Source organism: Neoarius graeffei, chromosome 25 (assembly GCF_027579695.1).
Source record: "Neoarius graeffei isolate fNeoGra1 chromosome 25, fNeoGra1.pri, whole genome shotgun sequence".
Taxonomy (NCBI): domain Eukaryota; kingdom Metazoa; phylum Chordata; class Actinopteri; order Siluriformes; family Ariidae; genus Neoarius; species Neoarius graeffei.
Genome location: NC_083593.1, coordinates 31,504,357 through 31,528,557, shown reverse-complemented (window position 1 = coordinate 31,528,557; position 24,201 = coordinate 31,504,357). Strand labels below are relative to the sequence as shown.

The 24,201-nt window shown below is 40.5% G+C and overlaps 1 protein-coding gene across 11 annotated transcripts in view; it reads left to right on the top strand.

Moving 5' to 3' along the window:
- dlg2 (discs, large homolog 2 (Drosophila)) overlaps positions 1 to 24,201 on the top strand; it is a 450,021-nt gene that overhangs the window by 267,127 nt on the left and 158,693 nt on the right. For 9 of the 11 annotated variants that reach the window (XM_060909125.1, XM_060909124.1, XM_060909127.1 and 6 more), the window contains exon 4: positions 20,024 to 20,077. The exons of the other annotated variants lie outside the window; for them this stretch is intronic. In XM_060909125.1, coding sequence (XP_060765108.1) covers positions 20,024 to 20,077 — 54 coding nt within the window. The remainder of the gene's footprint in view (positions 1 to 20,023; positions 20,078 to 24,201) is intronic. 11 annotated transcript variants of the gene reach the window in all.

Here is a 24,201-nt window from a genome sequence, read left to right as displayed (position 1 = left end):
GTGGAAAAAATGTTATATTAAAGCTATTACACTGCAGTCTTTAAGCTTCTTATTTCCACTAATATACTGTATGATTAACATCTTGAACATTCCCAAACTGGGATGCAATATCAGCGTTTTCAGTGCCATGGTCATTACATAATGCCTCTCTCACTCTGTCTCTATCCCTCTTCGGGCCACTGACTCTGTTTAAAAGGTCTTATTGAACTATTGAATCAGTTTCATAACATCAGGAGTTGCTTACGATGTCTGGCTCACTCCCTGAAGCACAGAGGGTATTAGCTATTGAGCATGGCTTATGGAAGGAGGGGCCCCCAAGAGAAAAGCCTGCTGACTGTAATCAGGGTGTGTGGAATTATACGCTGCCTATGTGATGAATGAATCTTGCCTTGAATGCTATATGACCAGTCAAGGACTGCATCAAATGCAAATGTTTGCACACCCATAAGAACATGCTTCTACAGATATTATATTATTTATATCATTCATCCATCCATTATCTGTAGCCGCTTATCCTGTGCAGGGTCGCAGGCAAGCTAGAGCCTATCCCAGCTGACTATGGGCGAAAGGCGGGGTACACCCTGGACAAGTTGCCAGGTCATCGTAGGGCTGATACATAGAGACAAACAACCATTCACACTCACATTCACACCTACGGTCAATTTAGAGCCACCAGTTAACCTAACCTGCATGTCTTTGGACTGTGGGGGAAACCGGAGCACCTGGAGGAAACCCATGCAGACACAGGGAGAACATGCAAACTCTACACAGAAAGGCCCTCGTCAGCCACTGGGCTCAAACCCAGAACCTTCGTGCTGTGAGACAACAGTGCTAACCACTACACCACCGTGCCGGCCAGGCTAAACATTTTTAATACTATTTTTTTTAAATTAATTGTTAAATATAAGTACATTTTTGGGTGGAACAGTCTTATGCTGACAAGCGGGCATCTCCAGGGTCCTGGTTTGATTCTCAGCTCAGGTTACCATCTCTCTGCATGTTCTTCATGGATTTCTCTGAGTTTTCTGGTTTCCTCCCACCTCCCAGAAACATTTTAGGAGTTACGGTATGTGGACAGGCTGAGATAAATGGCTACTGGTTTTGTATATGTGTGTGTGTGTATTGTTACCCTGTCATAGACTGGTGTCCCATTCACAGTGTATTCTTGCCTCATGCCAAGTGTTTCTAGAATAGGCTCCACATCCAGCACCATCCTTACAAGGATCAAATGCTTACTGAATGCGAAGGAGGTATTTTTCCCCTTTTTTTTTCTGTTAAAAGCATGGGCTATACAAACTTCAAACTCGCCCTCAGTAGTAGGATAGTAGGAGCATTTCCTTCCATGTAGTGAATATTGTAACGCCAACCACATCATATTAACTAATCCCTATTAGCCATGCTTGTAATTTCAGCTTAACTGCTCCTTTCAAATGCAGTACCATAGCTTAGCACTAATTAATGAAAACACAAGCACCTAAGACCAGAGGGGTGAAAGTGTTAGACAGGAACCATGCTTACAGTCATGCTGGAGCTCACACCATCTCCTTTAGTGATAACGAAATATTAGATACTGATCGTACTTGTAATAGCGAATCGTTTTTCTTTGTTTCTCTTTCTCTCTCTGCCACACCAAATATTTTTACATCAACACAGCTTTCAGCTCTTCGTCTCCTGACATTAGATTATAATCATCTCTCCATTTAACATACAGCTCTGTTGAATCTCAGCCCACCACAGCGCACCGTGTGCACTCGCATAATCTAATTACCTTCACCCTGCAGGAACCTCACTTCCAGTTCCCGCATTATTTAAGCCATGATTCAGAAGTAAGCCTCAGCCGACAGTGGATCGGGGCAGGACTTAAGTGGGCCAGAGTTCAGTGCTGTGCACACAGTTTGGACCAACAGTGCACTCTGTATCTCAGCTCAGACGTGATGTAACATCACCTACTCTCATGCTGAAAGGCACTCAAGAACATTAAGACACTTCTTGAAGCAGCTGATTTGATTTGGTAATGATTCGGTCTTCTTGTGAAACATTCATAAGATGCATTAGCGCTATATTAGAGTTTCGGAAAGCAATGATAGTGTCGTATTCTGTGCTCTGTGAAGGCCTTCAGGAGATTATTTTTGTGCCTGTAAATTTGAAACAAATTTGCACTTAGGAATCATGCTTTCCTGAGAACTGCTTTATAATATTGTGAAAAATGCAAAAATATACTTTTACTGACAGAAATGGTGGTATTTTTCAACAACATAACTCTTGTACCAGCCTGGAAGTTAGCATTAGGGCTCTTCTCTGTACGAGAGCTGAGTCACTGGCTGGCTTCACATGAAAACTGAAGACCAATCTCTTCACCAAGCACTTAAATAAAAATAAAATAAAATAAAATAAAATAAATTCTTGGGGCGGCACGGTGGTGTAGTGGTTAGCAGTGTCGCCTCACAGCAAGAAGGTCCTGGGTTCAAGCCCAGTGGCCGGCGAGGGCCTTTCTGTGTGGAGTTTGCATGTTCTCCCCGTGTCCTTGTGGGTTTCCTCCGGGTGCTCCGGTTTCCCCCACAGTCCAAAGGCATGCAGGTTAGGCTAATTGGTGGCTCTAAATTGACTATAGGTGTGAATGTGAGCATGAATGGTTGTCTGTGTCTATGTGTTAGTCCTGCAATGATCTGGCGACTTGTCCAGGGTGTACCCCGCCTCTCACCCATAGTCAGCTAGGATAGGCTCCAGCTTGCCTGCGACCGTGTAGGACAGGATAAGTGGCTACAGATAATGGGTGGATGGATGGATGAAAATAAATTATTGCCCTGGTAGTGTTCCCGGGATGGGTGCTGTGACCCTGACCAGGATGAAGCGCATATTGAAGATGAGTAAATGTTTTTGTTGTCCTCTCTAACAGGGTTTTTGTTTGATACTATTCTTATTCTTTTTTCTACAACCCCAAATCATAAAAAGTTGGGATGGTATGTTAAAATTGAAATTATCACTGAAAACAATGATCTGTAAATAATCGTTGACCTGTATTGCACTCAAAACAATACAAGAGCACATTATTTGATGTTTTACCTCATGATTTTTTTATTTATTTATTTTTCAAAATAAAAACTTATTTCAATTTTGATCCTTGCAAGATATTCCAAATAAAGTTGAGATGGTAAAGCATTTACCACTTTATAATGTTGCCATTAAACAGGTCTTAAGCTGTGCAACAGTTTGGGTCATCATTGTCATTTTTTGTTTCAAAATTCATCACACATTCTGTATTGGGGACAGAGGGGACAGGCACCCTCTCCTTCCACAGCCATGCCTTTGTTAAGTGTGCAGAATGTGGTTTTGCATTGTCTTGTTGAAATATCCCTGGAAAAAACTGTCTTGAAGGCAGCATATGTTGCTCCAAAATCTCAGTGTACTTTTCTGCATTAATGCTGCCATCACAGAAGTATAAATTACCTTTGCCAAGTTCACTGATACAACCCCATACCATGGCAGACCCTGGCTTTTTGACTTGTTGTTGGTCGGGGTTGGCTCTTTTCATCTTTGGTCCAGAGCATGCTGCATCCGTTTCTTACTAAAAAGACCTGGAATACTGATTCATTTGACCACAGTGCACATTTCCACTCTGTGATGGTCCATCCCAGATGCCTCTGAGCGCAGAGCAGTTGACGGTGCTTCTGGACACAACTAACATACTGTAAGGCTTCCTTTTTGCACAGTAAAGTTTTAACTGGCATTTGTTGCTGTAACTCCGTGATATAGTGCTTGACAAAGGTTTGCCAAAGTAATCCTAAGCCTACATGGTTATATCAGAATATATATGAATGATGGTTCTTGATGCAGTGCCATCTAATGGATTGGAGGTCACAGATGTTCAGCTTAGGCTTGTGCCCTTGCCCTTTATGCACCGAAATTCCTCCAGATTCCTTGAAACATTTAAGGATATTTTGCACTGTAGAGGGTGAAATATCTAAATCCCTTCATATCTTTCTTTGAGGAGCATTGTTTTTAAACATTTCAATAATTTCCTCATGCATTTATTGACAAACTGGAGATGCTCAGCCCATCTATACTCTTCAAAGACTACACCTTTCCTGTATACTGATTTTGTATCAATCACAGTTACAGTTACTTGTTAACATCACCTCTTTCAAATCACATCATTATTTAATTGTTTTACCTCATTACTAGCCCTAAATTGCCCCGTACCAACTTTTTTAGGAATGTGTTGCAGGCCTGAAATGCAGGAATGAATGTATATGAACAAATAGAATGAAGTTGACCAGAAAAAACATGAAATATTCATACTGTCTGCAGTGAAATACAAGCCAAAGTAAATTTAAAAATCCCTGCTTCCTTTTCTTTATTTGCATTTTTCATACTGTCCCAACATTTCCTGATTTGGGGTTATATTTGTCCTAACACGAGGATGTGTATTTGATGTAAACCAAAAAGCTTTTCTGTAAGTCGCTCTGGATAAAAACGTCTGCCAAATGCTGTCAATGTAAACGTGTCTGCAGCTAGTGACTTGTCTGCACAAGTCCATTGCAACAATCTTTAAGATGGCTTACATGTGATATAAGCCAGACTGTAAACTCGGACACACACGATGACGCCTCTAGTACTCTTTCAAGGGCGCAGCAATGAGGGCACCTCTGTCGAAAAGTTCAGGACGTCAGATGAAGCCACTAGAAATGTCATTTTCTCTTATTTTCTCTCAACAGTACACACTCTGTTCATCACTCACACAGACTTGGAGTGAAGTGTATGATTGAGAAAATCACTGTCAGTATTGCTTTTTGAAGGGTTTGTGATCTTCAGAGAAATAGATTGAAGGTGAGCTGTAGGTGCCACCATGTGGTGAACTGAAGTAACACACATAATTCACACTGACTACTTCTGTTTCAGCAGCTTGTCTGTATGGATAGTTATTTCAAGCACTTTACAGGTTATGTATTAATTGTTTGCTTGCAGCACCAGTGTAAAAATATTAGTCCTGTCACAGCTTTCCAAAGTCTTGTGCCCCCCACCTTTATTAAATAGGAATTACGGAGGTATTTAGGGTAAGGATTGTTGGGGTTATGCATTTAGTTGTGATCGTTAAGGTTAGGGTAAGAGGCTAGGAAATGTAGTACACCAATGAGTGTCCCCACAAAGACAGAAGTACAAGTGTGTGTGTGTGTGTGTGTGTGTGTGTGTGTGTGTGTGTGTGTGTGTGTGTGTGAGAGAGAGAGAGAGAGAGAGAGAGAGAGTCTGTGTGTGTCACCTAAGTTATTTGATTTGATATAGTTTACATAAGTTTATATAAGAGGGACTCTTTACTTGCACATACTGGATGGATTTATGAGAAGTCTTTTTGATGACACAACATTTGGTGACATTTCCACGGCTGTCTCGTGAGTGTCGTCTTGATGATGTGGCATCACATTTGGTTGGCGTGCACATGTACAAGTGGGCATCAACACCTAGTTATGACACACACTTGACATGCAACAAAACCCAGAAATAACACACGGCACTTTTTAGGTGTTTAGAGATTAAAAGATTGTTTTGATGTGATGCTATATTCTTCTTCTTTCATATGAGACATCACACAAAATTGTGCAACTACTGCAGACAATTTATTGTCTGGAGGACAATAATTATTGGAAGATGGGACACTCGTTCATAATATGTTCAGTAGTGATGCCATTTGAGTTTTATCCACTGGGTTTCATCCACGAGATCGAATCCTGACATGTCAAAACCACCCATAGAGCCAAGTGTCCAAGACAGCAAAATTAGCTGTACTCTCCGGGTAGGAGGGTTGGCATATTATCTAGCCAATCATGGGTGTCTATTTGCTGATGTATGTGGAAGGGGGTGGAGAGTGCTTTACTCTGAGAATGTTACACAGCCCTGCGATGCAGCATGAGCAGCAGTTTGAAAAGATGCAGTTGGCTGGCTTCACATTTCTCAGAGGACGTACGGTATATGATAGCCTTCACCCTCCCAGATAAGTAACTGTCATATGATAGGGGAGACATTGCTGGTGATGAGAATTGGCCAAGATTACATCCGGGAGAAAATCAGGAGAATCTGATCCTCAGACTTTACTCATGGAGTGAATCACTTAATGGAATATATCATTGGATTGACTGGGGAAAGAAGGTGTACTACTTCACTCTAGTCTGAATTATAGTTGTTGATTTCCTTTGTGATCACACACACACACACACACACACACACACACACACACTGAATTAAAAAAATAAAAATAAAACCAGTAAGAGTTTGCTGAGACTCGTGTTTGGAGAACAGTTGTACTTCTCCTGAGTGGCCTTATCCTCGACAAAAGAAATAAAGAACAAGAACTCTTGTTTCTCATATGAACAGCTCTTCAATGCCTTAATTCCCATTACCATGGCAACTCCCAGGGCAGGCAGCTGTGTGTGTGTGTGTGTGTGTGTGTGTGTGTGTGTGTGTGTGTGTGTGTGTGTGTGTGTGTGTGCGCGCGCACACTCTTACAAATGGCCCTTTCTACAAACACATTCAGTTAATCCAGTGCTAAGTACAGTTCAGTCATGGATAATAGCTCATATCATGTACTGATTACACACACACACACACGCACACACACACACACACACACACACACACACACACACACACACACACACACACATTCTTCTACTTTTGTCTTTGTGAGGACACTAATATTGACATGCATTCCCTCATCCTAACCTTATCCATCACAACTAAATGCCGAACCCCAACCCTTACTCTAACCTAAACCTAATTCTAACCTGAACTCTAAACTCAGTCTTAAACCTCAAACAGCCCTTTGAAGAAGTGGGGACCAGCCAAAATGTACTCATTTCGCAAAAATGTCTGTTGAAAAAAAAAGTATTCTGGTCCTCAATATGTAGCAAGCACAAGTACGCACACACAAACTCACATTCAAAAATGTTTGGAGCTTACGCTCGATCACATCTGCAGCTGTGGGTGAAAGCAGCTGTACATCACTTTTATTTAGCCATCAAAGCCTTTTATTTCACTATCAAACACTACAGGCAAAGAAACATCAGTGCATTTTCCTCCCAAGCTGCACTTCTCAGAGAAGTTCTTTTTCACTAATATACTTTAAAAAGTGACTTACTGAACATAGTAGCCATGATGTACTTACGTTTGTTCATATAGCAGACGTTACTTTTATGCAAAGTCATTTGCCACCGAGAGAAAAAATAAAAGCATCTATTATTGCTCAAACTGTGGCTTTTTAGCAATGCTGCGATTGAATTCCAAACAACTAACTCTGTCTGTTAGGAGCTAATACTAAATCAATTCAGATCAATTCATTTTTGTAGAGCGTTTCTAGACAGTATCAGAAAGCAGATTGACTGAAATCCGGGTGTAAGATTTAGATCCCTAGTGAGCAAACCAGAGGTGACGGAGGCAAAGAAAAACTCTTTGAGATGATATGAAGAGAAAACCTTGAGAGGAATCGAGACTCAAAAGGGAACCCAACCTCTTTTAGGTGACAAAAGATAATGTGATTAAAAGTCACTACTCTTTGACATGTTTATACTGTGAAGTCAAAAAGTACAAAGTGTGTTGAAAGGATGTTCAATATGAGTATCATTGTCTTTATGGTTACAACAATCCTTATGTTCACCTTTTCTTGAGAAGATTTACCACATGTCAAAACCATCAAATCCACAAATCTATATTTTACAGTGGTACTTGAAAGTTTGTGAATCCTTTAGAATTTTCTATATTTCTGCATAAATACGACCTAAAACATCATCAGATTTTCATACAAGTCCTAAAAGTAGATAAAGAGAACCCAGTTAAACAAATGAAACAAAAATAATATACTTGGTAATTTATTTATTGAGGAAAATGATCCAATATTACATATCTGGGAGTGGCAAAAGTATGTGAACCTTTGCTTTCAGTATCTGGTGTGACCCCCTTGTGCAGCAGTAACTGCAACTAAACATTTCCGGTAACTGTTGATCAGTCCTGCACACCGGCTTGGAGGAATTTTAGCCCGTTCCTCTGTACAGGACAGCTTCAACTCTGGGATGTTGGTGGGTTTCCTCACATGAACTGCTCGGTTCAGGTCCTTCCACAACATTTCGATTGGATTAAGGTCAGGACTTTGACTTGGCCATTCCAAAGCATTAACTTTATTCTTCTTTAACCATTCTTTGGTAGAACGACTTGTGTGCTTAGGGTCGTTGTCTTGCTGCATGACCCACCTTCTCTTGAGATTCAGTTCATGGACAGATGTCCTGACATTTTCTTTTAGAATTCGCTGGTATAATTCAGAATTCATTGTTCCATCAATGATGGCAAGCTGTCCTGGCCCAGATGCAGCAAAACAGGCCCAAACTATGATACTACCCCCACCATGTTTCACAGATGGGATAAGGTTCTTATGCTGGAATATAGTGTTTTTCTTTCTCCAAACATAATGCTTCATAAAGATAACAAAGAGCCTGGCATTAAAACCTAGTCAAGTCAAAACCTTATTAATAAATACTTACTTAAAAACATACATTTCTTGCTTATTCTCCTGAACGTTATCATTCAAACAGTATCTACACTGGAAAAAGGGAACATTTATTCAATGAGATTTAAGAGAACGTATTATGTCTAGTTTACATAACATCTCATCTCATCTCATCTCATCTCATCTCATCTCATCTCATCTCATCTCATCTCATTATCTCTAGCCGCTTTATCCTTCTACAGGGTCACAGGCAAGCTGGAGCCTATCCCAGCTGACTATGGGCGAAAGGCAGGGTACACCCTGGACAAGTCGCCAGGTCATCACAGGGCTGACACATAGACACAGACAACCATTCACACTCACATTCACACCTATGGTCAATTTAGAGTCACCATTTAACCTAACCTGCATGTCTTTGGACTGTGGGGGAAACCGGAGCACTCGGAGGAAACCCACGCAGACACGGGGAGAACATGCAAACTCCGCACAGAAAGGCCCTCGCCGGCCACGGGGCTCGAACCTGGACCTTCTTGCAGTTTACATAACATAATTTATATAATTAAGTAAATTTGGTGAGCTTTTTTTCAGTGTGCATGAAGATGAAGGTGAAGGTGAAATGATTAAGGAAAGGTTCTTTTTTGGTTCTTTGCTGTTTTTTTGTAATTTACATAACTGAAATGAGAGTATTGTGAAAAAAAATTGTTTGAGAAACGCAACGCATGCTGGTCTGTGTACTAGTATATTGGACCGATAACTAAAAATGAAAATAACACCACAAATCCTCTGGCACTGAGAGGGCTGAATTGATTCACTACAGGCTCTACACACAACCCTGCTATCATTAATAATACAACCCCGATTCCAAAAAAGTTGGGACAAAGTACAAATTGTAAATAAAAACGGAATGCATTAATTTACAAATCTCAAAAACTGATATTGTATTCACAATAGAACATAGACAACATATCAAATGTCGAAAGTGAGACATTTTGAAATTTCATGCCAAATATTGGCTCATTTGAAATTTCATGACAGCAACACATCTCAAAAAAGTTGGGACAGGGGCAATAAGAGGCTGGAAAAGTTAAAGGTACAAAAAAAGAACAACTGGAGGACCAAATTGCAACTCATTAGGTCAATTGGCAATAGGTCATTAACATGACTGGGTATAAAAAGAGCATCTTGGAGTGGCAGCGGCTCTCAGAAGTAAAGATGGGAAGAGGATCACCAATCCCCCTAATTCTACGCCAACAAATAGTGGAGCAATATCAGAAAGGAGTTCGACAGTGTAAAATTGCAAAGAGTTTGAACATATCATCATCTACAGTGCAAAATATCATCAAAAGATTCAGAGAATCTGGAAGAATCTCTGTGCGTAAGGGTCAAGGCCGGAAAACCATACTGGGTGCCCATGATCTTCGGGCCCTTAGACGGCACTGCATCACATACATGCATGCTTCTGTATTTGAAATCACAAAATGGGCTCAGGAATATTTCCAGAGAACATTATCTGTGAACACAATTCACCGTGCAATCCGCTGTTGCCAGCTAAAACTCTATAGTTCAAAGAAGAAGCCATATCTAAACATGATCCAGAAGTGCAGACATCTTCTCTGGGCCAAGGCTCATTTAAAATGGACTGTGGCAAAGTGGAAAACTGTTCTGTGGTCAGACGAATCAAAATTTGAAGTTCTTTATGGAAATCAGGGACGCCGTGTCATTCGGACTAAAGAGTAGAAGGACCACCCAAGTTGTTATCAGCGCTCAGTTCAGAAGCCTGCATCTCTGATGGTATGGGGTTGCATTAGTGCGTGTGGCATGGGCAGCTTACACATCTGGAAAGACACCATCAATGCTGAAAGGTATATCCAGGTTCTAGAGCAACATATGCTCCCATCCAGACGACGTCTCTTTCAGGGAAGACCTTGCGTTTTCCAACATGACAATGCTAAACCACATACTGCATCAATTACAGCATCATGGCTGTGTAGAAGAAGGGTCCGGGTACTGAACTGGCCAGCCTGCAGTCCAGATCTTTCACCCATAGAAAACATTTGGCGCATCATAAAACGGAAGATACGACAAAAAAGACCTAAGACAGTTGAGCAACTAGAATCCTACATTAGACAAGAATGGGTTAACATTCCTATCCCTAAACTTGAGCAACTTGTCTCCTCAGTCCCCAGACGTTTACAGACTGTTGTAAAGAGAAAAGGGGATGTCTCACAGTGGTAAACATGGCCTTGTCCCAACTTTGAGATGTGTTGTTGTCATGAAATTTAAAATCACCTAATTTTTCTCTTTAAATGATACATTTTCTCAGTTTAAACATTTGATATGTCATCTATGTTCTATTCTGAATAAAATATGGAATTTTGAAACTTCCACATCATTGCATTCCATTTTTATTTACAAATTGTACTTTGTCCCAACTTTTTTGGAATCGGGGTTGTACTTACGTTTACCTTGTCTCCAGTTTTTCCTACAGGCAGTTGGTATTGATCCTCCTTTTAGTGACATTTTTGTTGCCAGTACTGCGTTGTACTGGCCCAGGTTGGTAAAGCCATGACACAAAGTGGTTACCACACGAACAGGTTTTTATCGACTGTAGTTGGGACGCTTCCATCAAAACAAACTGAATCCACTCAGGTCAATGTAACAATTTGTGCTGCTCTGTGCAACAGACAACAGAGCAGTTCCTGCATATAGCTTGCTTCAACATAATGCTAGCGGATTCAGTGCGTGCGAGGGGAAAAATTGCCACACCTTCGCGATGGACATTCTCAAGCTGTGAGTGGAGATACTATATAATTCTAATGAATTCCCATCTTGATGTAAGAAAGGGAGCCGACTGTGAATGGCTTGTTGAATTACATGTTTTCTGATCTCGGCAGCTCAAAATAAACTAACTGGGTTGTCTTATTTCAGAGCTTGTAGGTTGGTACTCTAGATGCATACCCAAATGTGTGTGCACAAGAACTGAAAAAAAAAATTGTTTTTCATAATATGTCCCCTTTAAGTATCAACTGAAGAAAGATTTTATTGTTTTTTTAAGAATGATAAAATAAAAACAGATATTTTACACTTAAGTAGAGGAACATTCTATCATATTAGAAGAGCAATTGTAAAGTTGGATTTTGATAATATTGACCAATATGATGTGTTTCTATATATTACATTTACATTACCTTACATGGCATTTAGCAGACGGTGTTATCCAGAGTGATGTACAATGAGTGCAAAAAATCAGGTACACGAAGTGCTCAATGTCTAGACAGGAAAGTTCTAGTGCCAGCGGAACAAGTGACAACAATACCTAGTGTAATATTCTGTTGAAGTATCAATACTCAGCAAACAGCCACGGAAACAAACCAACCATATAAAGTCCAACTAAATAGAGAACTCAAACGTATAACCCCAGGCTAGACAGTACACAGTGGGCAGAGAAGCAGGGAAGAGGTGCAGCCTAAAGAGGTGAGTTTGCACTTGAAGGTGGTCAGGGAGTCAGGAGTTCTGACCGCAATAGGAAGGTCATTCCACCAACGGGGAACCAGGACAGACAGTAGTCTTGAGTGGGCTGGGCAGGAGCAGAGAGAAGGAGGGGGCAGGTGACCAGTAGTAGCGGAGCGTAGGGATCTGGCTGGTGTGTAGGGGTGGATCAGACTCTGGAGGTACGCTGACCCTATCCCCTTGACAGCTTGGTAAGCTAACACCAAGGTCTTAAATTTGATGAGAGCTGCGATAGGCAGCCAATGCAGGTCAGCAAGCAGAGGGGTGACATGGGAAGAACGAGGGAGGTTGTAGACCAGGCGAGCTGCAGCATTCTGGATGAGCTGCAGGGGTCTAATGGCAGAAGCTGGAAGGCCAGCAAGGAGAGAGTTGCAGTAGTCCAAGCAGGAGAGGATCAGTGCTTGGACTAGGAGCTGAGTAGAGTCGGTTGTGACAAAAGGGAAGATCCTTCAGATGTTGTAGGAATCTACACAGGAGTCTCTATAGAAGCAGTAACTGAAAACAAGTCTGTAGTCTATAGGAAAAGACTTAAAAGTGTGTTTCAAAAGTTGATTTTTAAGTTTATGCTGTATACAATTTTACACATAAATACTGTCCTATCCTAACAGCAATATCCTTCAACCACATTCATATTTTTTTTTTCAGTGTTCAGTTTGGAAAGAAAGGAAACTAATGTTTGAAATATTGTGCAAGGCCTCAACAGAGGCCAGTATGAAAGCTGATGAGAATCAGAATCATGACTGATGAATGCTGCTTTTATGCTTTGCAGGGATTGGAACAGAAACATTGCAAAAAATATTTTCTCTTCTCTTACTGTTTCTTTCCTTCTGTCTATCTATGTGTTTTTGTGGCAAGTTCCATTATTAGTCTGTCATTAGGTGTTCTCCAGGTCTTGATGCAAGTATTGCCGCAAATATGTAGCTACCACAAACCCAAACCATTTATGCATACACACCATTTAGTGCATCAGCTAACACATTGTCCAAAACCATAGTATTTTTGCTTACCGTCTTCAGGGTAAATGTCTGCAAATAATCACGCAAGCCAAGGGATTTTAGAATTTGGTCAAAACCAATGGAAAGCATTTGTAAGAGCAAAGGGAATGACTGACTGATTAAAGTCAAAGCAGAAAATCTGAGTCTTGTGGAATGTGATAGGTTATAATATGTTAGAGTATTATTGTGGAATAGTAGATAAAGAGAAATGAATGCGGTAACGTGATTGCAGTGTGGGCCTGTAGCCAGTAGGGGGAGTAATGCTTTCTGGCAAAAGTTTGGACACACCTAATTCAATGGTTTTTTTGTTTGTTTGTTTGTTTGTTTGTTTTAATTGATTAAAAGACAATTTATGTCTTAAATTAATGATGGATATTATTTCTCTTCACTTAGTTTAGTGGTTCTTGACATAATATGCATCACTATAGCTGTGGAATAGAGCTATTTACTGTGTTTTTATTTATTTTCTATTGATGATCCCTAAACACATTAAGAAGTCAAAAAATTGCACTAATTATCTTTTGACGAGGCACGCCTGTTAATTGAAAAGCATTCCAGGTGACGACCTCATGCAGCTGGTTAAGATAACGCCAATAGTCTGGAAAGCTACATCAAGGTAAACGGTGGCTACTTTGAAGAATCTAAAATATGAAACATAGTTTGTTTTTTTAACACTTTTTTGTTTACCACATAATTCCATATATGTTATGCTATTTCATAGTTTTGATTTCTTCAGTATTGTTCTACAATGTAGAAAAGAGTCAAAATACAGAAAAAAACATGAATTAATAGGTGTGTATGGGAATGCTTGTATGAGTTCCCATTAGCAAGAATACCGCAGTGTTACACAAGAGGGTGTGATTAATAGAAGTTTGAATTTAGAGTTCACCCCAACTTAAATGAACCTTTAACTTCCTTGAAAAATCTTATTATTTGTGTTTGCATGTGCATCTCCTTTTTATCCCATGTCTTTTAAGGTAGATTGTATGTTACATTTAAATAGGATGTTGTAGGATTGCACTGAAGTTTGTAATGTTAATGTATTAAAACAATAAATCTTATTTTATTTTCAATAAAAAGTGTGTATCCCCAGAAGTATGTGCACTGGCCATCCAGCTGTATAAGGATAGATGATAGATCTACTTACAGAGTTTGTCTCTCTCTCTCTCTCTCTCTCTCTCTCTCTCGATCACTGGCCCACACACACACTCTCTCTCTCTCTCTCTCTCTCTCTCTCTCTCTCTCTCTCTCTCTCTCTCTCACTCACTCACTCACTCAGTGCAAAGAGAGCAAGCACAGCTCAGAGGAGAAGCACTCGCTGCAGCTGTGTGTTCTCAACTGCTGCTGCTTCCTGAATACAAACGACTACAGAAACTGTAAGAGACAGACAGAGAGCGAGAGGGGGGAAGAGAGTGTGGACAGAATGACTGCCCACTTGGCCGAGCAGCAGAGCTGTTGTCTGGAGATGCATACCAGAGGGGGCGACGCTCCTTGTGGATGCGGATACCTGGCATCACTTGCCCCGGCTGTGCCCACCATGCCACGGCAGCGTGCAAGGCTCACAGCGTCACGCTCTGACGGCTCATGGAGGAGCCCGAGCAGAAACACGATGCTGCGTACCAAGGGGGGCAGCTGTGACCTGTGGTCTGAGTGCAGCTGTGCCCAGCATGGTTGGCGTGAACCGTACCAGGTAAAGAAGGAGAAATAAGAGTGGTTGGGAACGGGGTGTGAGAGGAGAGGAGAGGAGAGGAGAGGAGAGGAGAGGAGAGGAGAGGAGGATGGATGTAGGTTAGAAAAAAGAGGAAAGGTTGGGAGAAGAGAAAGGAAAGAAAAGGACGAGAGGAAGGCAGAGTTGTTTGAGTGCCAGAGAAGTGTGCACTGGGCTGGTAATCTTGTAGACAGTAGCATGTTGTGTAATGGTGTACTGTGTCGTCTGTAGTGCTGATTGTGTTGATGCATTTTTATAGGATGTGATGGACATGTCTTCTAAGAACTGATTAGCTAAAGCCACCTGTCTCTCTGTCTCTCTTTCTGACTGCTTGCCTATATAAGATTTCTCTATCCGCTTTAAACCATAGAACTAAACATTTCTCTAAGTGTGTGTATGTTTGACGTGTACAAAACTGTTTCCCAGTAACACTTGTGTAACACTTGTGTAGTTGATGTGGTAGGCAACAGAGTGCTGTAAAAATGACAGACTGCTCCTTTAAGAGTTAAGTGAATGACCAGGTCAGGGTTGGATGTGCTCATGGTGTATACTGTGAGTGTGTGTATCTGTTGAGTTGAGTAGTTACAGCAGTGTTTGGGTGAGTTCTCTAGCCTCTGTGGTGTGCTCAAGCCTCCAGCCTCTTACACTGGAGATGCGTATTTGTTCCAAACACACACATTTCACGTGCCTGTTCCCATGATCGTGTTCGGTTGCATCATCCTTGCTTTCATGCTGAATTTTCTGTTGGCGTTTCGGTGATTAAAACTCATGTGTTTTATGTAGATGAACTCACCTGATTGACTTCAATATTTGCTGTGATTATGATAATACGAAAGCCATTTAAACTGGTATTTCATGCTGCACATCTACAGTATGTTTCGAATTACAATGAGATTCAGCCAAAGACTGAGTCTCAGATTGATGTATGGAGCTGGTCAGGGAATCCGGGATGGTGGTTCATGTGCTGAGTGCTGATTAAGAGTGGCCATGGAGGTGATGTCTGAATACTGCACACCTCAAGAGATCCTGTCCAACCTCTAATTGGGTTGTAGTTAACCAGGTTCTCACGTCTTTGTGCACACACTGCGTCTTGTTGTGATATCGTATTACTAATGGGTTGTAACATGGGAGCATGTACTTTTTTTTTTGTATCATTGAAGTTGGTGGCTCTATCTATAGAATCTCTCTGGCCTGAATTATTAAGTGCAGTAATCTAGAACAAGAGCTGCAGCTGCAGTTTGGGCTTGAGTCAACCAAAATGCATTTAATAACAGTATCCAACAAAGTCTTAATCCCTATTTGAAGCTGGTGTTCGGAATTCTTTTGTCATAATCGGATGGATTTGAATCAAGGATTTGCCACAATGTAGCTGAGAATATACTGTGTTGCAGGCTTGCTGATCACTATTAACACAGCTGCTCAGTTATAGTCAAGTCAAAGTCCCTCCTGTGCTAGGACCTGGTCTTCCCAGGCAGTCTTCTGTCCCAGTACAAACCAAGCCCTTAAGGTGCATTGGGCGGCGCCGAGCTCTGTTTCTATAGCCCTTGGCCTTTCACCTATTACATAGCTAGCGTTACAGTGGGGGGCCAGTCCTCTGGTAACCACAAGAGCTTGACTCCCTACTCACATCTGTATTGTGGCATGCCTCACCAGATGGCAGTAGGTACCATTTTTATGATGGTCTTTGGTATGACCCGACCATGAGTAGAACTCACGATCTCCCGGTCAAGAGGCAGACATGCTAACCACTTGGCCACTCTATTATAGTAACATATACTATATATGCACAAATAACACCTATACAAACCAAATCAGAAGGAGTATTTATTTATTTATTTATTTATTTATTTTTAATCCACAGCTTTTAGACTGGAGTGTGACTGGGATTGTTTGGGGTTTCCCAACCCTGCTCGCTAATCTATTCTAATAGTGTTTACTTCCAGTTCATCCAGCCCTGAATATGAGGGCCAGGTGTGTTGTAAATAACCAATGCAAGGTGGTAGATCTCCAGGAATGGGTTTGAGTTCCCCTAACAATTTAAGATTACTTAAACTAAACATACCTAAATAAATAAATAAGGCTATTACAGATACTTACTGGTTTAAATGATTATATGCACTCAGACATTTGGTTTATGAGAAATCCCCACGTAAGTAGAAACAGAGGTGATTTTTTTTTTAAAATGATTAGTCATTGCACCCACAGGCTTTCTCACTGACATTTGTGTTCACCAATCACAAAATAGAATTAAAAAAGAGAAAAGGAAAAAAAGGGTGTTTTTTTCTATAAAGACTTTTTGCAAATTTTGCAAAACACAAAATATCCTAGAACAGCTCCCCTGAAATAACCACTTTAAAGAGTGAGTGAATTCTGCCCTGATTTGCTTTTGCTCTTGTAAACTCTGGGGAAATTATTCACACTATATTCAGACTCTTCTTAAGCATTGCTGTGGTTTAGCCACTCTGCATCCAAACACACATACACATACACACACTCTTCAAGAGCCTGCATCCTTTCTCTACACTGCATGCTGCATCATCTTCCAAAACCGTTGAATACACACATCTAACTGTGTTAACCATCAATGGCAGGAATGTTCACTCTTCTATGGCGGAAGAGAATTGAAAAATAAATGTGATGTCTACATTATTAGTCATATTATTATTTTCCTCGGATAGTTTGGGTGTGTGAACTATTTACCCAGATTTAGATTACATTATTTATTCCCTCAGCCATGAATACAAGGAGTGCTGCTTATATTGGGGGGGAGTACATGGAAGGAATTGTGTTTGGATTTAACAGTCTCGCTAGTGTAAGCTAGTCTGTTGATTACATCCAAAAATGGCAGTTTGCACTAAAGTTTCTGACTTGCATGTGGTTGTGAAGTCTTACCACAATTTGTTCCACAGAGCAGGATTATAATTGACACCTCTTCAGGGATTTGTTTCACTTTGAAGTCAACCACTGTGACAATCAGAGCCATGAAGTACTTCATCGTGCGTCTTACTTAAGAAGATCTTTAATGCAGTTTTCAGCATCAAATACTGTTTTATATGATTTGCTGCCTCTGTAGGATGATGAAGCTTGATGTAGGTGTTCCCTGTCACCTCCCACTAAGGTATGAGTTCTTAACTAGGCTCTAGAGAGTCAGTCGTAAAATATCATATATTTTAAACTGTTGAACATAATCCCAGGATCTCCATGAAGCTTCAGTTGACATGCATCTCCCGCAGAATCTTTCATGCACACACACACACACACACACACACACACACACACACACACACACACACACACACACACACACACACACACACACACAAATGCATTTATTGTGATCGGTTTCGGCTCACAGGATGATAATTCTACTCTTGACAGTGTTAACGTTTGGCAGAGGTTGGCAGTGGATAAGTCTATCTTATTGGTCCCGTGGAGACATAATACACGACTGTGGCTTGCCTGAGCTTTATGAAGGTTTCTTTTTTTCACTGAACAAAATTGCCATTTGTTGAAATACTGCTGTAATTATCGGTGTGGCTTCATAATATAGTGATGCACAATGAAACACGACATGGTTGCTATATGTCATTGCTCTAATGCAGTACTCTGTCAATCAGGGAGAAGAAGCTGAAGTGGGAGATGAAAGGTTTTCTTGTGTGTGCATAAGACTCTTTAAATGAAGACGTGTATGGGTGCGTGTGTCTTCATCAGACCACATCGATGCAACAGAAGCTCTTAATTAATTTCCTGCTGTGTTGCTGTACCATCCTCTCTCTCTCTCTCTCTCTCTCTCTCTCTCTCTCTCTCTCTCTCTCTGATTGAAGCAGTAGGTCTTGTGGCTTTCATTAAGGTAGTCAGAGCCTTGTGCAGTCAGCAGGCGAAGTCTCAGCCTCAGGCATCGATTGCTCTTTCAGCAGTGCTGCCACTCTCTCACCTGGGCCATATGGGCTTTTGGTACTGCTGCCTCTGAATGCTAATGTTCTTCAGCCTCTTTGTGTGTGTGTGAAGACCATGATGTTTTGTCGCGTAATCAAGCCTCTGGATTGCTGGCTTCAGGCCAGTGTTATGCTTAAATTAAGGCTTGATGAGGGAAACTTGAATCAGTGTTCAGGAAAACTTTACCTGCAGTTCTCTGGTGTGAAATCAATGACTTAGATTAGATTCAACTGGTGTTGACTATTTTACTTTTTGTACATATACCCTCTTGTATCTCTTGTACATATACCTACTGTACCCTGTGTACAACAATGAATGGTATTATAGTTTACCTCAAGCAGGCCTGGCCTATTTATTTAGATTCATGTGTGTCATAAGCACAGTTTATGAAAAGTTATGACCAAGAACTCGACCACATTTGCTTATTCTGAGAGGAAAAACAGAAATGGTTTAATCAAAACACACATATAATTGCATTCTTAGGGCAGCTGTTGAACTTTGTTGAGCTGTTGTAAAATTTGCAACTGTATAACACAATTATAACGTGTCTTATCAACACAATTATCTAAAAAAGTCTAACAATAAAGGTCTTACGATGAGACGGACATTAAAGTATATCATACCAAAGCTGTCATATCGAAACACTTTCCAAAATCTGAGCAATGCAGTAAAAAATTAATACTGGGTGGTGGTTATTGTTGTTGGGTTTTTTTTTTTTGTATCCATTCATGATCAGATTCTTCTAAAGTATTAATTGCTTATGCAGATGTGTAGTCCCATCTATGCAATTAGAAATCCATGTTAAGTTAGTTCTTTATCGGTACAGGAAAAGAAATGAAAAGGGTAATCTCAAATATGTTAAAGATATAGGAGATAAATATTAGTCTTAAAGATGCTGGAGTGTTCTATACCCTATTAAAGGGTGTTGTAGAAAGGCTAGGGGTGTGTGTGTGTGTGTGTGTGTGTGTGTGTAAGGGAGCACTATGAGGATTGTGTAATTAGGACCAGCATCTGTGCACCGATGCACAAAATCAACATCAACCAGCAATAACAGAGGGATCTTTGTGTTTGGAAACAAAGTGAACACAAAAATTCCAACTAGACTAAATATTGTCTAGACAGAAAATGTCTTTTTGTTTTTGGTTTTTCATGCTTTTTTTTCTGCTTTTCAGTTTCAAAACGTTCCTGTGTGCTCTGTAATGCCATCACTCTTTTCACCCGTGATTGTGTGTGTGTTGTATTGCGCAATACAACATATTGGAGCAATGTTAATCAATCTGACATGACAGTTTCATCTCTATACAGAAGCGTAACACCATACGTTAATAGAAACTAGGACAGGTCTTACATGGCTAACCTACCCTGATGTCTCTTTCTCTCTTGCAGGCAAGCCCAGCACCAATTATAGTCAACACAGACACTCTGGAGTCGGTACCTTATGTGAGTTTCACAGTTTTTCATCTGGTTTCTTTTTCATATTTTGTACTGGTAGTAATTTTAGTACTAAATACGAACAGTTCAGATATGAATAGGAGGCACATTATTGGATTTTTTTTTTTAGAAAGCTAAGGCCATCTGGTTGAGATTTGAGGTGAGTATTGGGACTGAGATTCCATGTGATGCAGGTGTGGGAGGTTTTTACTGGACAAACAAAGACTATACAGCATTCATTCATCCTTAGTAACTTTCGGCTCAGAGTTGTGGTGGTTTAAATTAGGCTGCTGGTTTGTGTACATTTTGAGAAAGAAAACCAAACTCAAACAAAATTCGTGAGACAATATAACAGGCATTTATTATAAAAGTAATCTCTTGTTGAGACCAATTATGAACCCGAGTGATGTGGATGAGATTGAAAAAGTGTCAAGGCCAGAATTCACACACGATGTTGCCAGTGCTACCGTTTCTACCTCTGGGATTTTTCCAGTCTTGTACAGGACAGAGTTGTAGGCTACATATACAGATAGTGGCATTGCATTACACCCCTTGTGTGTAATATAAGACACAGAGATGGACACAGTGTTATGTTTCATTGTGGCTTGCTTAGTAATATTTATATAATTGACATCATTTGGTGTATGACAGGTGTCTCAGATAAATATTACATGAGACTTGTACATAAAACACTGGATGACACTGAGTGCTGTATTATAATGGGTTGCAAGCTAAAGCTTTTAGACAACCAAATCAGCATCGAGCATGAATACTTGTTCTTTGTGATGCTTGGCAGTAGTGAGGAGGTGACTGAATTTGGATGAAGTGTGAATAAAGGCAAATGGACTGGAGATGAGAGAGATGGAGATTGAGAGAGACAGTTGTGAAAGCTAGAGTGCAGAAAGAACGACAGATCACTAAACAGACATTACTGATGATCAAATAAAAAAGCAGGTAGATTCAATATAGAGTGACACATTTGGATTATTATGATCCTGATGTGTTATTGGGGCAGCACGGTGGTACAGTGCTTAGCACTGTTGCCTTACAGCAAAAAGGTTCTGGGTTTGAGTCCAGTGGCCAACAGGGGCCTTTCTGTGTGGAGTTTCCATGTTCTCCCTGTGTCTGCGTGGGTTTTCTCTGCTTTCCCCCATGGTTCAAAGAATTGCCTGTGTGTGTGTGTGTGTGTACAGAAAGGAACTGGCCACCCTCCTGCTGCAATTCTGGTCAAGTCCGCTAAACATGGTTCACCTCAAGCCAGGATTGGGTTGAGCAATGACGATGGCAATGTATTATTAATGATGATGTACTATATGGTGCTATCAATTTTAGTTTTACTGTCTCAAGAATGAAAAATAAATAAATGAGTAAATATACCACTGAAATGCACTCAGGGTTGGAGCCTGAAGCACAGTTTTTTGGTTTCTTATTACAAATTTATATTACACTATTGTGTTCCTAGCGGCACGGTGGTGTAGTGGTTAGCACTGTCACCTCACAGCAAGAAGGTCCTGGATTTGAGCCCAGCGGCCGACAAGAGCCTTTCAGTGTGGAGTTCGCATGTTATCCCCGTGTCTGCGTGGGTTTCCTCCGGGTGCTCTGGTTTCCCCCACAGTCCAAAGACATGCAGGTTAGGCTAATTGGTGGCTCTAAATTGACCGTAGGTGTGAATGTGAGTGTGAATTGTTGTTTAGCTTTATGTGTCAGCCCTGCAATGACCTGGCAACTTGTCCAGGTTGTACCCCGTCTCTCACCCATAGTCAGCTGGGATAGGCTCCAGCTTGCCTGCGACCCTGTACAGGATAAGCGGCTACAGATAATGGATGGATGGATATTCTGTTTCTTAACATCTTGGGAGAATACTGGTATATGTCAAGGCTAACTTTAAAAATGCAGGAAACAAAATTTAACAAGTTGAACTTGAACTGAATTCATGTGGAGTATTGTCAAACCCTGAGCACAATCATGTAGTTACTGAAGCAATCATACACTTGCACTGTTTATCCCATATGCCATTGGTCTCTGCTTACCATTAATAGGCATTTCTTTGGGTTTGACCTACCAGCTAAGAGCACCAACTAGTTGGCAAACATTACACATTTGGTTAAAGCAAGCGGTTGTCACTGGAATAGTTAGGTAGTTTGTAGATACATGTGATTACTAAAAATAAAATAATGTTTTAAGTAAGGTGGCATGGTGCTGCCTCACAGCTCTAGGGTTCCTGGCTTGAACCTTTCTGCATGGAGTTTTGCATGCTCTCCCATGCCCGCAAGGTTCTTTTGGGTTCTCTGGTTTCCTCCCACCTCCCAGTGTCATGTCAGTAGGTGGATCGTTGTAGCATCATAGAAACTAAACTGTGAGGCTGCGACAAAAGATGTCGACACTACATGGAGCAAGTGCAGTGTCCCTTGGTAAGAGGTCCTGTTCATCGACAACACAGTAAAACTGAGATGGCCACAGGAACAACTCGTTGCTTGATGCCAGAACTGATGCCGAATTGACTCGTCAGTACCGCTGTGCAGTGCATGATGGCCATTGGTTCAAGTAGAGCTCATCCAGTCTTTTACAGGTTTTGTTTTTCGTCCTGCTGGGTGTCATGCCACCCTCCTCACTGGCACGGAGCCAGTGGGGGAGCCAGTTTAGACTCCAGCCACTCGTCCATGCGGCATTTTGTACTGGGTTACATGTTACCAGTAGCAGGCTCCATGCCTGACCTGACATACTAGGTAGATTGACTACTCTGAATTAGGCATGAAAGAGTGTGTGAATGTGTTTCCATGGTGCTCTGCAATGTCCTGGTTTAGCATCCAGGATGTTTTCCTGCCTCATGTTATTGGTTATTGAAGACAAATGAAGCTACAGTAATCATACACTTCATGCAAAGTTTATTCCCATATGCTATTGTTCTCTTCTTGCTGTTAATAGGCATTTCTGTGGGAGGGATCTAGCTAGCTAATAGTACCAACTCTTTGGCTAGCATTGCATGGTTAATGCAAGGTGTTAGAGTCATTGGTTTAGTGAGGCAGTTTATAGTTATCCACTCTTACTCTATAAAATGAAATACAGTAAATTAATGTATTAAATAAGCTGCTGTTACACAAAGCTAAACATGAAATACTGAACTTGGTAGCTATATACAGTACTGCGCAAAAGTCTTAGGCACCCTATTTTTTCATACAAACTTTGTTATAGATTTATATACTGCAAAAAATGATCTCTTGTTGAGAGAAAATATCTTTAATATGGGTGAATTTATCTATTATTTCTTATTAGAAGTTTACTAGAACTCAAATATAAGATTATTTAGCTTACTTTGAGACGCTTTTACTAATTTCAAGCCTTAAATTTTCTTATTCTATTGGCAGGTAATTTTGCTCATTTTAAGCATTCAATTCTAGAAAGAAGCAAAATTATCTGCCAATAGAATAAGAAAATTTAAGGCTTGAAATTAGTAAAAGCGTCTCAAAGTAAGCTAAATAATCTTATATTTGAGTTCTAGTAAACTTCTAATAAGAAATAATAGATAAATTCACCCATATTAAAGATATTTTCTCTCAACAAGAAATCATTTTTTGCAGTGTATTTTATGTCTTCTACATTATCGAGTGAGTACAAAAGCATTTTAGAGTCCAAACGTTCGTTTTCTAGCACAAAATTAAATGTTACAGAAAAAAAGGTTTGTATCTGAGCAGCATATTACATAAGAGACCAATTTTCAGATTAAAAAAGAAAACATAATGAAGGCTACTGGGTTTTGGTGCAAAATTAAGAAGCGAGTGTGACAGTCAAAGTGTCCAGAAGAACTGTGGCTGGTTCCGCAAGATGCTCAGTAAAACCTACAGCTCATTTCCTTATAAAACTGCACTCATTGTACCTGAGACTACTATTTTAAAGCAAAGGGTCGTCTCACACCAAATATTGATTTTGTTTCATTTATTATGGCTTACTGCTGTTTATAGTATTTTTTTTTAATGTTGAAACATTTCATTTCATTCTTTTTAAGCTAGTTTTGGTCTATAGCATTTCTTTACATGTGCCTAAGACTTTTGCACAGTACTGTAGCTGAACACAGATCTCAAGCGTACTTTTGTATGGATGTCTTCGGGGAGAGAAGCACAGTAGGCTCACCACAC